The sequence below is a fragment of the Rhinolophus sinicus genome, chromosome 12 (genome assembly GCF_057876585.1).
Source record: "Rhinolophus sinicus isolate RSI-liver-muscle chromosome 12, RSI-T2T, whole genome shotgun sequence".
Classification (NCBI taxonomy): domain Eukaryota; kingdom Metazoa; phylum Chordata; class Mammalia; order Chiroptera; family Rhinolophidae; genus Rhinolophus; species Rhinolophus sinicus.
In genome coordinates, this window is record NC_142512.1 from 52,588,169 (window position 1) to 52,603,914 (window position 15,746).

The 15,746-nt window shown below is 55.6% G+C and overlaps 1 protein-coding gene across 9 annotated transcripts; it reads left to right on the forward strand.

Moving 5' to 3' along the window:
- Window positions 1-2,012: 2,012 nt before the first annotated feature.
- On the forward strand, window positions 2,013-14,904 carry SLC16A5 (solute carrier family 16 member 5). Of its 9 annotated transcripts, none has more exons than XM_074319563.2 (7): window positions 2,018-2,287; window positions 2,431-2,543; window positions 3,266-3,453; window positions 6,136-6,401; window positions 9,544-9,687; window positions 12,011-12,865; window positions 14,034-14,904. In XM_074319563.2, exons 4-7 carry the CDS (start codon window positions 6,203-6,205, stop codon window positions 14,282-14,284), a joined length of 1,449 nt encoding a protein of 482 aa, XP_074175664.2. In that variant the 5' UTR covers window positions 2,018-2,287; window positions 2,431-2,543; window positions 3,266-3,453; window positions 6,136-6,202; the 3' UTR covers window positions 14,285-14,904. The 9 variants fall into 9 exon arrangements, with proteins under 9 accessions (XP_074175670.2, XP_074175664.2, XP_074175665.2 ...); XM_074319568.2 differs by having other exon boundaries at window positions 2,020-2,287; window positions 12,011-12,820; XM_074319564.2 differs by lacking the exon at window positions 2,431-2,543.
- The last annotated feature ends 842 nt before the right edge of the window (window positions 14,905-15,746 follow it).

The following is a 15,746-nucleotide window of genomic DNA, read 5'->3' on the forward strand; positions in this document are numbered from 1 at the left end:
CTATTAATTCCTAAAGACTTATGATTTCCAGCAGGCGCCTCCCTCTCTCTTTGAGGAGATGCCTCAGTTCCCTTATCTGTAGGATGACGACTTCTTCCAACTCTGGGTTCCTGGGCACCCACCCCTCACTGTCAACCGTCATAGGCCCTAACAAAACTGGACCTGGTGACTAGGCTGTTGCTCGGAGCTGCTCTTAGGGGATGACAGAGTCACAGAGAAAGGCTGGGGACGGCCCGTGGGAGCCAGAGACCCTGGCTCTGACCATGACAGCCACGGTGACCATGCCCCAGGCTGATAGGAACCTCATTCCGGAGAGGCACCCAGAGTCCAGGATGGTGAAGGGGGTGTTCCCACAGCTCTATCAATTTCATCTTGATGAAGTAGAGGTTGAAGATTAGGGGGGGGCTCCCCAGAGGACAGTCTTGGGAAACCCTGTTTGATTTTTTCAGAGGGTAGGAGCCTCCAGGAAGTCCCTGAGTATTGAGCTCCTGCCAGGGTACCTAGGGATGGGATGGAAGGCTGCATCCAGCCTGTTCTGAGTGCCCAGGGCAGGTACTGCCACTCACACTGGGCCATGCTAAGAAGTGCCAAGATGGTGCAATGCAGACCCCAAGTACAATCCCCTCTATCTCCCACACAGGACTTCCCAAGGCCTGGCGCCATCTCTATAGGACTATGGGATAAAGCTTAATAGATCCCATCCCTTCCTCCCAATGTTTATATCCAGGGAACCTCAGGCTAAGCTGAATATCCCCATGTCAGAGTCAACGCCAGCACTGGGGCAGTTGCAAAAAGATGAACTATAGGCACAGCGATGACTTTTGGCTAAGACACGCCTTACAACTTGACACAAGTATCTCCTACATGATTCACCTAGAAGTTAAGCCATCCTAGTAGGTGAGAAGTGGTATCTCATTGTGGTTTGATTTGCATTTCCCTGATGAATAATGATGTTGAGCACCTCTTCATGCGCTTGTTGGCCAGTTATGTATCTTCTTTGGAGAAATGTCTATTCAGATTCTTTGCCTGTTTTTAATGGAGTTGTCTTTTTATTGTTGAGTCGTAGGAGTTCTCAATACAAGTCCCTTAGCAGATATACGACTTGCGAATATTTTCTCCCATTTTGAGGGTTATCTTTTCACTTTCCTAATGGTGTCTTTGGTGCACATTTTTTACTTTGATGTCTAAGAGTTTTATAGTTTTAGTTCTTACATTTCCATCTATGATTTTTTTTTCATTTAAATGGTGCGATGTAGAAGTCCAACACCTTTTGTCTTTAGCACGTGGATTTTCAGTTGTTCCAGCATCATTTGCTGAAAAGACTATTCTTCCCACACTGCACTGTCTTGTGGAAAACAACTGACCATAAGTGTAACGGTTTATTCTCAATTCTATTCCACGGCTATATGTGTCTGTCCTTAAGCCAGGACCACCCTATCTTAATTACTGTAACTTTGTAGTAATTGAACACATTTTAAACAATGCATATCAAGGGCTGGCCTCAGGTTCTGAGGGGGGCATGCGGATGTGGTGGGCGTCCTCTGACGGGCTCCCACGGTTGATGGGTCGCCCCTCTTCTCTGCTCCCTACAGCTGCTTGCCTGGGTTCCCCTTGGTGTGGCCCTCAATACACTAGGCTCTCTTTGGAAGGACCTCTGGGCAGCTAAAGATCCCAAAGAAGGAATCCTCCACCCTGGCCTCCCACCCACTCCCGCAGGGAGGTGTAGTCTCTTAATCAACTTTCTCCCTCCCATTCCTGGGGCCCTAGAAGCCGGGGCGCGAATATCGAGAAGCCGGCGAGTGTGCCTGTGGGCTATGCAAATTACATGCTAACGACATGCAAATGAACCCGCCCAGCCGGCGTTCGCAGCCCGGCCCCGCTGCTGGACCCGCCAGGTCACTCAGAGGAAGGGACCAGGCTGAGATAAGGGGTGCGGGCTCTGGCCACGCCCCGCCACGCCCTCCCACCTCGAAGCGAGGCCTCCTTCCCCATTCCCAGGCGGCTCCGAGGTGGTTCCGCCCACCGGCGCCTGTGGCCCGCCTCCCCCTGGCTGTGGGTCCTGGCTAGTCGTTGCCGCCTGCCCCGCCGTCTTGGCGCCTCCACCGCGGGCGGGCCGGGCCGCAGGAAGCCGCGCTCGGCGGGAGTGGAGCCGCGGGTCCGCTGGGCCTGTGCGAGCCGGTGCGCCGGCTCGTCGGGCGACCAAAGCGTCCTGCCGCCGGGGTCCTCGTCAGCGCCGTCGCAGACCCGCCTCGCCCTGGGCCTCCAGGCCCCTTTCCTCCTGTCGGGGGTGAGGATCCGGAAAAGCCTTTCTGTCCTTGTTCTGAGCTCCCCCAGCCTGAGGGGTCTCCCCAGAGCAACTCCTTGCCCTCCACGGCCTGGGGGGTGAGGGGACGGGCACCACCCATGGCCTGGCCTGAAATCTGTACGCAGGCGCCGCCTGGACGTCCCCGAAGCCTTACCCAGAGGAGATCCTTCCTGCTGAAGTGGGAAGCTGAGTGGATACTAAATCCTGGATGGCAGGGACGTGGCCAGGGTGACAAGAGGTCATGAAGTTCTGTTGCCTGTTCCATCCCCCGTCCAGGCTGCTGTCAGCCGGCCCCTGCGGGGAATGTGGGGCACGTTTCGGGGCAGAGAAGGGAGACGGTGATTTGCCCCAGCTCGCGGATCACTGGAACTGCCTCCTTCCTTCCCGGGCCCCTGCCAGGTGCAGGGGTTTGAGGGCTTGTCAGGCCACAAGCTCAAGCTGGTTCTTGCAGCTCTCCTGCCCAGCGGGAGCCCTACTGCTGCCTGTCCTGTGCCCTGCGCTCCAGGCCAGGTCCTACCTGATACGGGGTCTGGTGAGGGAAGGGGTCTCCAGGGTCTGTCCATGCTTTCACCACTCTGGGGCTTGTGGTTCCTCCTTTTCCTCTCACCTGCACACCAGCGCGGTAATCCCAAACCTGTGCATGAGGGCATCTGTTCACCCTTTTGACCCTATCTGCAAGCTAGAGGGGGCAGGGAAAGGATTCTGTGAGCCCAGCAAGGCCTCTGTCATCCGATGGGAAGCCCTAAAAACAGACCAGGGGCTATGTGATGATGGGAGGACACGAAATGTCACCTTGGTTTTGTCAGTTGGGCATGAAGATAGTATCACTCTGGGGGTGAGGGGAGGAGTCCCTGAGGGCGGAGGTCAGTGGCTCCTGTGGAAAGCGGCTCACCTCCAGTCCGAGGAAGTGAGTGAAGTGTCTCCAGCCATATCTCCCTCCTCGCCCCAACCACACACCAGGCAGTGATCATGACTCACGGTTCCCAGTACGAAGGAAAGACCACTTCTCTCCTGGGGCAGAGGCAAGGCAGGAGCCCCCAACCCCATCTCTTCCCTGCTCTGCTTGACTCTTCTGGAATGGACTGGCCTGCCAGGAAGCTGGGTCACCCTTGGTCTTCCTGGGCTTGCCTGCCTACTGGGGAACACAGGTGGGTCACATTAATATTCTCTTGAGCTCTGCCAGAGGCTGGTGGGGGTGTGTGAGCAGGTCCCAGCTTATAGTGTGGAAGGGGGGGAGGGGCGGGGCAATAAGATAAAGGAATAAATCACTGCAGTGTGGTGTGAAAACCATTATTAAGAAGAGAAAAACAGGATGGGGGCCCAGCCTGGGTTGGAGGTTAGGGTAGCTTCCTAGGAGTTCTGCCAGGGCTGAATCTTGAAGGGCCATTCAGACATCTCTCTGGCTAAAGATTTCAGAATCATGGCTGCAGCCAAGTTCCGGGGTGTGTGTGTGGGGTAGCTTAGTGGGGGAAGGGGCTGGAGGACCAACTGGACATAAAAGCTGTGTGTGTGATGTGGGAGTTGCTGGGGTGTGGGAGGGGATGGCCCTCTCATGGAAGGCTGAGTCTGCAGGGGAGCGGGGCTCCCAGACCTGGGAAGCAGAGAGCGCAAAGGTGCTTAGGGTTTCCTGGGCTCTGATTGTCCCAGGAGGCCTAAGAGAAGAGAAGCTGTGAAGCTCTAGCCCCACTGGGAGTTTCTGGAGGGAAAGTGGGTGCAGAGTGAAGGTCAGAATCCTGGAGAAAGTCCCCAAAGCTCCTGCCCAGAGAAGTGGCAGCTGACAAGGCCACTAAAGAGACCTCTCCACAGAGGGGCAGGCAAGGATGAACCAGAAGGGACCAGAGCTAGGGGCAGGGAGGGGGGGTTGGGGTCCAGCTGCCAGGCCCTCCTACAGGTCTCTTCTCCATCTCCCTTCCTCCCTGCCACCTCTCAGTCAGTGACAGCCTGCTGCTCTAAAGGGAAACCTGCAGGTTCCCGTGACTTGGGAGTGCCAGGGGTGGGGCTGCAGTGGAGGGAGAGCAGGAGGATGTGAGGGCAGCAAAGGAAGGCTGGTGGCCCTTTTTAGAGGAAGAGGGGAACGTGGCAGGTCCTGGAAGTTTGAGGGGCTGGGATGTATTGGGGAGGAGGGGCGAGTTATGGAGAAGGGTGGGGAGACTTGACATTCAGGGCACTGTAGAGGATCAGGTGGCGTTGGTGGCCTTTCCATTTGCTGAGGGAACAGAAATCCTGGAAGGGGCAAGAGCCAGTTTGCTGGAGGCACCGTATCTGAGGTTTGCCGGAGCCTGGAGCTCGGCCAGGAGGATCGGCCGACGGGATCTCTAGGGCCACTGACCTGACGGGGAGGAGCCGGGGACGGGGGGCAGGAGGCGCTCCTGGTCCACACAAGGGGCTCAGGGACACACACACACACTCACACTTGAGGCTGGGATGGATGGGATGCTCACTTTGGCAGGACTGTGCCCCAAAGGGGTTGGAACGTGTGAAGGAACATTTTAGGGTGGATCCAGCTCAGGTGCTGTTTTAAAGCTCCTGGGCCTGGGGGAAAGGTGTGGGTGCTGGGCTTGGCAGGAAGAAGGGGTTTCATATTTCTGAGAGTTTCCTGAGTTTCCATGGATCTTCCCTGGACCTGGGGCTAAAAGGAGGAAGGCTGTGGGAACAGCAGCTCATGGGACACTTGGCTTCACAAAAACGAAAGCTGATCCCATTGCCTGCCCAGCTTGGAGCCCTGAGTGAGGGTGAGGTCTGAGGGCGCAGGACGGGGAGAGCCAGGATGGAGGGGTCTGGAAAAGGGCTGTCTGCGTTTGGGGAGGAGGCCTTGGGGCTTCAAGGCCTGGTTACGGCAGCTTCTGTGATGAGGGGAAGTGGCCTGGTGCTGGCAAGGACTGAGCCAAAAATGTAAGGGTGTGTGTGTGCCTGTATGTCTGTGTAGCATGTGTCTGTCTGTCTGCGTTTGTTTGTATGTCTCTGGGCTTGCTGGCATGTGTCTATATAAGTGTGTGTCTGTAAGTGTTTGTCTTAGTATGTGTCCATGTGTGACTGTGTACGTATCTGTGAGTGTATGTATTTGTGTGTGCCTGTGTGTGTGTGTGTCTGTGTGTGTTTGTGTGTGGTGGGGGTACTCAGAAAAGCCCTTGTAGGTGACAGGTCGTTATTCATCGTGATTGTACAACTTGATTCTTGGCTGTGACGCCTTGTAAAAGGAGTGTTGTCAGGTGCTTTCAGAAGGCTTCTGGATGTGACCCATGCCTTCTCCTTGAAAGCTGTGTTTGATGCCCTTGGTAAGCTGTTCTGTGTACTCCTTGGCCGTACCTAGCACCGGCTTGCTCACCTTGGCTTTCCCAACAATACTGACAGTGACCTTTGCTCTTAATGTAGTATTTCAAAAGTCTGTTTGTGTGCAGGAAGCCTGGTTGTGAATGTTTGAAAATGTATCTGTGTGTGCCTATGGGGACAGTGGGACTTCACTGGCTCTAGAGACCTGCTTCATTCTACAAGCAATCACTGAGTGCTTGCTGTGTGGGGGGCCAAGGCTGGGCCAGGAAGTGCCATCTGCTGACCACCAAGTGATGCTAGGCTAGAAAGAATTCCACTCACCTGCCTTATCCCACTGATCGCGCACCTGCCTGCCCCTCCTGTTAGGCTGGCTCTGAGAAGTGCATGAAAGGAGACATGACGGCCAAGAAGGCCAGTGCGTGGGCCTCTGGCCACCTCCCAGGGGGTGGTGCTCCTCTGATATCTGGTGCTGGGGCAAGAGGAAGGGATGGTGTCAGCCGCCCAGGAAAGGTGGCACCTGGGCTGGTAGAGGGCTGGCAGCTCCATTCTGTCCTCCCCAGGCAGCCCAGTCAGTGGTAGCAGTGGCGGTGCGGCCTGACGCCGTGGCAGCAGCATTCCTAGCAGAGGATGCCCCAGGCCCTGGAGCGTGCAGAGGGCGGCTGGGCCTGGGTGGTCCTGCTGGCCTCCATGATGACCCAGGGCCTCACCCTGGGCTTCCCCACGTGCATCGGCATCTTCTTCACTGAGCTACAGCATGAGTTCCAGGCCAGCAACAGTGAGACCTCCTGGTTCCCCTCCATTCTGACGGCCATGCTCCATGCTGGGGGTAAGCAGCCTGAAGGGCCCAAGGAGGGATGAGAAAGAGCCTGGCCTGCTCGTCCCTCTCTCAGAGGGTGAAAGCCTAGGATTTCACCTGATTTCAGCAGGACCCGCCCCCGTAGGCTGGAATCCCACTTGGCTGGGTTGGGCTGTGCTGTGCTGCAGAGGAGTGAAAGCTGGGAGGCGGGGAGGTGCCTAAGATGCAAAGCCAGTTGTCAGTGGCTACTGAGGGACACATCCAGATTGTAGGAGTATCACGTTCAGCCGAGACTGGCGGAGGAGCGGCGTGGGGTCCAGCTGGGCTATCACTCTGAACCTCAGTTTCTTCCCCTGCAATATGGGGGTAACACCCAACATCCTGCCCACCTTTCACATGGGATCATAGGGAAGATCACAGCACACTCGGCAAGTGCTAAGCTAGGGAAATGGAAGCAGCTGTGAAGAATTCATATTCTGGAGACCATCCGGGGCTTGGGACTTCAAAGGGGGCTTGAGGAAGACACCCGGAGCAAGATGGGGGCAAGGCAAGAGCCCTGTCTCTCACCAAGAAGCAGAGAGGGGGTTTCAAAGGCTGTGGAGATGGAGGGAAGGCAGCCCCCCTCATTTTTTGGTTGGTGCCTCCAGAAATGTGACCCCAGCAATAGGTGAAGGTCAGAAGCTGCCCAGGAGAGTTCACAGCAGCCTCGGCCTCAGGGGCCTCTTCTCAGCTTCTGGGAGCTCTCCAGGGAGACGCCACAGACAGGCCTTCAGGAGGGCCGAGTCAACTGGAACAGGATCTGACAGGGCTGCAGGGCTCTCCACAGGGGGTTGGCTTGCCTTAGCTGACCCCATCTCCCTGCTTATCTCCTACCATTCCCTCCACGTGGCACCAGCAGCCTACTTGTTATTTCAGGTCCTTCCCTTGAATTAGGAGGGTGGTCAGATTGGGGTAGGTGCCATCCTCGCTGGGATGACCCCTGAACCTGCCACCTGGGGTGTGGGTTCAGGGCAAGGGGAAAGGCCTGGCCCAGTCCAGACCTCATGACCTTTGGCCTGCAAGGTTGGGGCAGAAGTGGCACTCTCAGCTGGTTCCTTCCATGCAGCCAGAAAGGGGTCTGGGCCAGGGTCAGGGAGCCAGGCATCCAGTGGGGACCTCCACTCCCCAGCCCGCTTTAGACTCAGGCTCTAGGCCGTAGTATCTCAGCTTGGGACTCCTGTCTGTCTTGTCTGTCTGTCTCACATAAACACACACCTTTAGCCTACGCTCATTCAGAGTATGGTAGAAATTTTAAACTTGAAAGTACAAGGTATGACAATTAAGTTCGCAAACTCATCCTAGAAAAAGTGCTACATACCTCATTGCTGAATATCACTACTGTCACCTTCGAAGTACTCCCCTTGGGAAGCTATGCATTGACACCAATGCCTAGTCCACCCTTCAAAGCAATTTTGGAACTCTTTTTCTGGAATGGCCATCAGAGCTGTCGTCGTATTACCCTTGATGTCCTGAATGTCATCAAAATGTCTTCTTTTCAATATTTCCTTTATCTTCAGGTAAGGAAAGAAGTCATTGAGGGCCAGATCAGGTGAGTAGAGAGGGTGTTCCAGTACAGTTATTTTTTTTACTGGTTAAAAACTCGCTCACAGACAGTGCTGTGTGAGCTGGTGCGTTGTCATGATGCAAGAGCCATGAATTGTTGGCGAAAAGTTCAGATCGTCTGATTTTTTCACTCAGCCTTTTCAGCACTTCAAATAGTAAACTTGGTTAACTGTTTGTCCAGTTGGTCCAAATTCATAATGAATAATCCCTCTGATATCAAAAAAGGTTAGCAACAGCATTGTAACAAGTTCGCGAACTTAATTATCAGACCTCGTATCATTGATCCTACGTGTTCCCTTCTCTCTCTCTCTCTCTCGATGAGGAAAGCAGACAAATACAAAGTACATGGCTTGCCCAAGGTTGCACTGTAATTTCAGGGCAGAACCAGTATCCCTGCCAAAGAAAAGCTCTGCCTTCCAGCGCTCCACCCCAGTACTTTAGCTAAGCTGGCACACGTCCCAGCCAGCCCCTCCAACTCGATGACTTGGGGCTTTCCCCAGGTCAAAGTATGAGGGTAGAGAAAATGTGTGGGTCAGAGGTCATGTCCACTTCAAAGCCTTGCCTCCCTCTGCAGCTGTCTCTGCTTGATTATCTCTGAGGATGGGCTGCTCACTTCCTCTGTCACTTGCATGCTCATACTGGCTGACACCCACACATCCCCTTTCCACCCCAAACACACACAAACTGCCTGCACACGCACACTTTCCCTGTCCCTGTGGCTGCAGGTGGGGAGAGTAACTGTGGAGCAACTCCATGTGTGTATTTGGGGGCAGGGCGTTCAGTGAAAGGGGCCTTGCAAGGTGAGGAGCAGCCGGCCAGGACTGGCTTGTTTCTACTTGTCTGGGTCTGGGCTGCTGAGAAAGCTGTTCAGGGGGGTGGAATGGAGAACAGGCCCCTCTCCACCAGGAGCCAAACATCTGGGTGCAAGACTCTGGTGGTGGCTGGAGGTGATGGAGGGGAGAAGGCACCCCACCCAGTTTTCTCCAGAGGCCAGTGCAAGGGGGTGCAGAGTGGCCCAGGGCCCCAGCTGCCCACCCTAGAGAAGTGGGAGGGTGGAGAGAGGGCTGTGGTCAGTCTTGAGGATGGGGTAGGAGCAGGGGCTCACCATGATTTAGATGCTTGGGCCCCCGCCCTCTGAGACAGACCCCCCAGTGAGGAGTGCCCACCTAGGTCATAAGCCAATCCTGTTTCACCTGGATGGAAGCAGCCTCAGGTCAGTGCAGCAAAGGGCCTTGTGGAACACCTCTGGGGAGCCTTGTCTGGGTCAAACTGAACATTTGTAGCACCTCACCTGACACCTGGTCACACATCACCTAGTCTGATCCCTCTGTAGGGGAGGAAACTGAGGCACATAGTGGGATGAGCCTTGCTCGGGCCACATGGCCAGTCCGTGGCAGGGTGGGCATCAGATCCAGGCCTGTGAGCTCCCGGGCTTATGCCCTCTATCTTCCTGGCTAGTTTCTGTTGGACCCCTCTCAGCCTCAGTGTCCCCCTCCCTCCAGACCTCCTCCGTCAGCTGCCACCTACTGACTGGCACCTCCTCCCTGCCTCTCCTGCCTCCACCCCACAGGCCCCCTGTGCAGCATCCTGGTGGGACGCTTTGGCTGCCGAGTGACAGTGATGCTTGGGGGCATTCTGGCCTGCCTGGGCATGGTGGCGAGCTCCTTCTGCCGCACCCTCAGCCAGCTCTACGTCGCAGCAGGATTCATCACAGGTGACTGTCATTCCATCCTGAGAATTACTGGGCACCTACTATAAAGTGCTAGGCACAGTGAACAGGACAGGCACAGCTCCTAGTCTGCTGGGGCTATTTATGTGAGCGAGAGGGACCATGAACAGATAAATCAGGGTCATTTCTGATCGTGACAAGTGCGTGAGAAGACAGGAGAGCTGATGTGATCGTGTGCTGGCTCGGGGTGGTGGTGGGCAGAGATGAAACAGGGATAAGGGAGACTATCTAGAACAGCCAAGGCAACAGATAGACAGGGTTGGGGGAGGTTGCTGTTTGCGGGAGGGCAGTCAGGGAAGGCCTCGCAGAAACGGTGATGTTTGGGCAGGGAGCTCATGGAGGTCAGGGATCTGGGGAAGACCATTCCAGGCAGAGGCACAGCAAGTGTAAAGGCCCTGAGGTGTCCAGGAGCAGTGAGTGGCCAGTAGGGCAGAGGGGCATGGACAGGGGTCAGTGGGTGGGGTGGAGGCTGGGTGGGGGTTCTGAGAAGGGAAGCCATTTGAGGGGTTCAGGCGGCGGATGAGTGACATCATCTGACCACTATTTTGAAAGCACCACTCCACCATGGTGTTAAGAATACACAGTAGGCGGCTAAGCGAGGAATAGGAGGACAGGTAGAGGCGTGGTCATCACGCAGACATGAAGAGGCTGTACCTGAAATCAGGGTGGCGATGAGAAGTGGTTGGGTTCAGGAATGCACGTGAGGGACAGAAAAGAATTAAGGAGGACCCAAGAGCCAAGAAGGGTGACGCCAGGGCTTTTTGCCCTGAGCCACTGGAACAATAAAATAGCCCCTAAGTACAATGGGGAAATGAGTGGATGAGAGAAGGTTTGCAGGAAGATGGGAAGGTCAGGTGTGGATGCAGCCAGTCTGGAGTTCAGGGAACAGGCCCTGGGCTGGAAGGAGCACTTGGAGCATCATGAGGTGGCTGGTATTCAAGTCTTGAGATGAGGTGTCACCCTGGTGTCACTAAGGGAAGGAGGGAGGCTGAGCCCCAGGACACTCCAGTGTTTAGTAGTGTAGAGTGGAAGCAGTGACAGAGAGGAAGGAGAACCAAGAGGGTGGGGTTTGTCGAGAAAGTGACTGAAGAAAGTTTGAGAGGAGAGAATGATCGATTATCAAGCTGCTGAAAGGTCAGATTGAGGGGGGACCAGACTCTTTGGACTTGGCAATGCGGAGGTTGGTGACCTTGGTAAGAATAATTCTGGAGCAGAGGTGGAGTGAAAGTCTGACTGGAATAGGTTCAACAGAGAACGGAAGAGGGAAATTGGAGACAGCTGAGATAAACAACACTTCCAAGAAATTTTGATGTAAGGGGAGCAGAGAAATGGGCTGGGACCCAGAAGAGGCTGTGCGGTCAAGAGAGGGTTTTGTTTTGTTTTCAAGGGAGAGAAAAAAACAATGAAGGAGAATGATCTAGAAAAGAGGAGAAAATGGATGATGCAGGAGAAAGGAAAATTGCTGGGGGGATATGTCTTTGGACAAGACACAGGGCTGGCCTTGACTGGGAGTACGGACAGTCCATTGTCATAGGCGGGAAGGCAGATGGTCAGCTGGGAGTGAGGAGAGGTCAGGTGTTAGAGTATAAAGAGGAAAAAAGCCCAGGGGTCATCTAAGAGGTGGGAGAGAAAACGGACGAGGGACCCGAAGTGGCGTCATGGACAACGCAGGTGGTCAGTGGTCAGGGGGTTGTGAGCTTTCTCTCCAGCACGTTCAGCTGTGTGGGGACAGGCAAAGAGTGGGTGGGGCGGTGGCATCTGAGCTGAGTCAGGAGAGGAAAATCCTGGGGAAGCCTATTCTAGGCAGAGGGAATGGCAACTGCAAGTGTCCCTAGGTAGGTGTCCAGACCAAGGGGAAAAAGCTGATGTGGCTGGATCCTGGTGAGTGACAGGGAGAGTGGCCTGAGATGGCACCCGAGAGGCATGCACCCGAGAGGTGGCCAGGAGCCAGACTGTACAGTCTTCCGGGGCATAGTAAATACTATGGTTTTTTTCTAGGTGTGATGGAAGTCCCTGCGAGGTATTAAGCAGGGGAGAGACTATTTGATTTAGGTTTTTGAAGCTCACCCAGGTGCTGTGCCAAGAGGACGGCTGTGCCCCTGGCAGCTTTGAGAGGGCAGATCTGAGGAGCGGGATGCTTCTCCAGAGAGGGCAAGGCAGGCTGATTCCATCTTAATCCCTGGGGACCTGGAGGTGGGTCTGGCTAGAAAGGGAGGACAGACGTGGGACATGGTCCCATGACCGCCACTGTGGGTGCGGTGGGAGACCCCAGAACACCCTCGAGCTGGTCTCCCCTCTCCAACCACAGGCCTAGGCATGTGCTTCAGCTTCCAGTCGACCATCACTGTGCTGGGCTTTTACTTCACCCGCCGGCAAGCAATAGCCAACGCACTGGCCTCGGTGGGCGTCTCCCTGGGCATCACGCTCTGGCCGCTGCTCGCCCGCTACCTCCTGGAGGACCTGGGCTGGAGGGGTACCTTTCTTGTCTTCGGTGGGGTTTTTCTTCACTGCTGTGTCTGCGGGGCCATCCTGAGGCCTGTGGCCACCAGCGTGCCTCCTGAAACCAGAGAAGGCCCCCCTCCACCTTCCAAGACACCTGTGCCCAGCTGCCTGGCAGCGTGTGGCCGGGCCGTCCAGCGCCACCTGGCCTTTGACATCCTGTGGCACAACGCAGGCTACCGTGTGTTCACACTGGGTGTCGCGTGGATGATCCTGGGTTTCCCGCTGCCACACGTCTTCCTGGTGCCATACGCCATGCGGCACGGCGTGGATGAGCACAGGGCGGCCCTGCTCATCTCCATTATCGGCTTTAGCAACATCTTCCTGCGGCCCATGGCCGGGCTGGTGGCAGGACGGCAGGACTTTGCCAGCCACCGCAAGTACCTGTTCAGCCTGGCAGTCCTGCTCAACGGACTCACCAACCTGGTGTGCGTGGCGTCGGCCGACTTCCGGGTGCTGGTAGGCTACTGCCTGGTGTACAGCGTGTCCATGAGTGGAGTTGGTGCCCTCTTCTTCCAGGTCCTCATGGACGTTGTGCCCATGGACCGGTTCTCCAGGGCCCTGGGCCTCTGCACCGTCCTGGAGAGTATCTCCATCCTCATCTCCCCTCCACTGGCTGGTGAGACCTGGGAGGGAGGGCAAGAGGGAGGGCGGCCAGATGGACGTGAGTATGGCCTGGGCAGGCAGGGTCAGGGGTGAGGCAAAGGGAACAGTCTGGACAGGTGTGGGCCCCGGCCAGCATCGCAGGGGTTAGAACTTGAAATCTGTGACTTTCCCAAGCACCCCGGGGGACTGGCTACAGCGTGTTCCCCAGCTGGCGCTCAGGGTATGAACAGTTGAAAGTAGGGGTTTGCGTAGTAAACTGACCTGAGTTTGTTGTCTTCCTCTCTGTCACTGTTTTCTTATCAGCAAAGTGGGCATGTTAATAGAACCTGTCTGGTAGGCTTGTGGTGAGGATCTTAAGTTGTACAGTAAAGAGCTTAGAAGAGAAGCTGGCACCGAGTAGGTGTGATGCATGGCTCGGCTGTTATTAACAGCCTGGTTCTCCCACTTCCTGCCTGTGGGACCCAGGCAAGTGATTTTCCTTCTCTGAGCCAGTGACATCTGCAAAATGCAGAAAATAACACCTGCCATTGATTCACCTGTGTCAGTTACTGGGTGCACATAGCTGGACGCAAAGACTTATCTTCTGGAGGAAGAGTCGGGAATTAAAGCAGAGACACATTTGTGGTCACACTGGTGACTGGTGCCTGGTGGGAAATTCACAGATATGGAAGCAGAGCCCCACATGAGAGGGCGTGCTGGGCATCTGGGAGCGTGACATTCAGAGCAAAAGAGAAGGTTTATGAAGCACTTCCCTTTTGTGTGAGGGAGGCAGTGAACAGATACGTGGCAGCAGTTATTACCGTAAGGCCATGGGGACTCTTGCCCTGAGTGTGGAGTTGGAAGTGCCAGTTTCCAAGGGCATTCTCTAAGCCAGCAAGCAGAGAGAGCTTTCCAGGAGGAGGTACAGGTGGGCCCAGGGCGTGGCCGAGCAGATATCCCAGACTCCACTGGCCCTTGTCTCCTTGATTTCCTGCCACCAAGGGGAAGAGAGACATGGCCTTAAGTTCCCTTTGGCCTAAGGACTCTTCCTGCCTGGACCAGAATAGGTTTAGGGTTTCCTCTCCTCCTTTCATGCAACGTTATTTATTGAGTGCTTACTACAATTCCTAGAACTGGGGATACAGCAGGGACAAAAATAAAGTCCCCGATCTCTCAGAGCACAGTTTAGTGGCAGGGGGTGGCCTGGTGGCCCCAGGCAGTGGCCTAACTCGCTCTCTATCCTCCAGGTTTCCTCCTGGACACGACTAACAACAACTTCAGCTACGTTTTCTACATGTCAAGTTTCTTCCTCATCTCAGCCGCTCTCTTCATGGGTGGCAGCTTCTGTGCCCTGCAAAAAAAGGAGAAGCAGGGCAGGCAGGCTGAGGCGGAAGCAGCCACCAGGGAGGCTGCCCCACAGCGGACCCTCACCGTGGAGGGCACAGATGGATCTGAGAAGCGGCCGTGCACCGAAATCATGTATGTGACCAGTGTCTGAGCTCCGAGGTCAATGAGTAACCACTGCCTCAGCCCAGGAATGGGATCTCCTGCTGCTTCACCAGCAGCTGGGGTGATGAAGTCCTGCTCAGAAAGCTTGAACCAAAGACCATCCCGACTCTGCACTTCGGGACTCAGCCAGGAGCTGGGACCTTGGAGGCTGGCCTCTGAAGACTCTGGGTCCCTTCCAGTGAGCAGAATCCCGGAGCAGGTCCTCCTGACTTATCCTTGGGCACCAGAGTACTTGGGGCCCACGAAAGTGGCTCTGAGCCCTGCTGGGGTCCATCATGGCCGGCTCTGCTCAGCTGGCTGCCCACTGCTGCTGCTACAGTTAAAACACTGGACCCTCAAGTCCAGTCTATATGCCTCTGATGTGATCTCCTTGCCCTTCTCCGATCTCCAGACAGTTCCAAAGAGCTTGCCTGTCCTCCAAAGCCCTCCTGCCGCCCTTCTTCCCCGTGACCCAGCCCTTGCCCTTAGGGTGTCCCCAGGACAGGTTGCTGGGTCTCACGTTGACTGGAACCTTGGAAAGAAGGGCCTTGTGGCCTGTAGTGGTGGAAGGCCAGGCTGAGGAGTTGGCCTGGATCCAGGGTTGAGACAGATTAAATGTCTGGTGGAGTACTTGTCCTGTCATTTGTGCAGAGAACTGGAGGGGAGCCCCTGACTTGGGTCCTAGAATCAGTGAAGTCGAGGGGCCCCCTGCACACCAGCAGATCCTGCTCCAGGGTCTCCCTCCCTCCTTTGTCCCCCGCCCCCCCCACCCCCCGGGATCTTGGCTGGGAAGATTAATGCTGGGCATGGGGTAAGCCAGACATTTGACTGACCAGCTGAGAAGGATTGCTAGGCAGGGCCCAAGGACCTCTGAAAATGGAGCTGCTTTTGCAACAGAAGCCCTTCTATTCCCCTCTCCTGCCACCCTGTTTCCCTGCTGTGTTAGAGGTATCAACCCTAGGGTGGAGTAAGTAGCTGTCTGGGCCAGCTGCCAGTCCACCCCTGCTCCCTGTTGGCCTGTGCCTGTGGCCGGGAGGCCAGAGCTCCACACACACACACTCTGCTGGTGCCCTTCCCCGAGGTCACCCCCTGGGGGCTAGCTGTCATCAGCCCAGTTTGTTCTAGCAGGGTACCAACCCAGGGAATGGAAAAACAGTTTGAATTATACACAAAAATGTTTCCTGCAGCAGGTTACAAACCCTGAGAACTAATGAAGCAGGAAAACAGGCCTGGAGTAAGTCCCCCTCCCCCACTTCAGTTCTCCCAGCTTGGCAGAGGCTGCTCACGCCCAGAGCCTTGTTGATTCAGGCTCAACCAGGCTCCAACAAGAAAACCTTATCAGGAGGATTGGTTTTATTTTCATGACCCAGCTCTAGCCTTCCTCCACGGGTCCAGCTGGCGTGAGTAAGCATCCTTGGGGACGTCCTGTCTTCTCCAGGACCCTGCCATCAGTGCCCTCTTATGGCCACAGA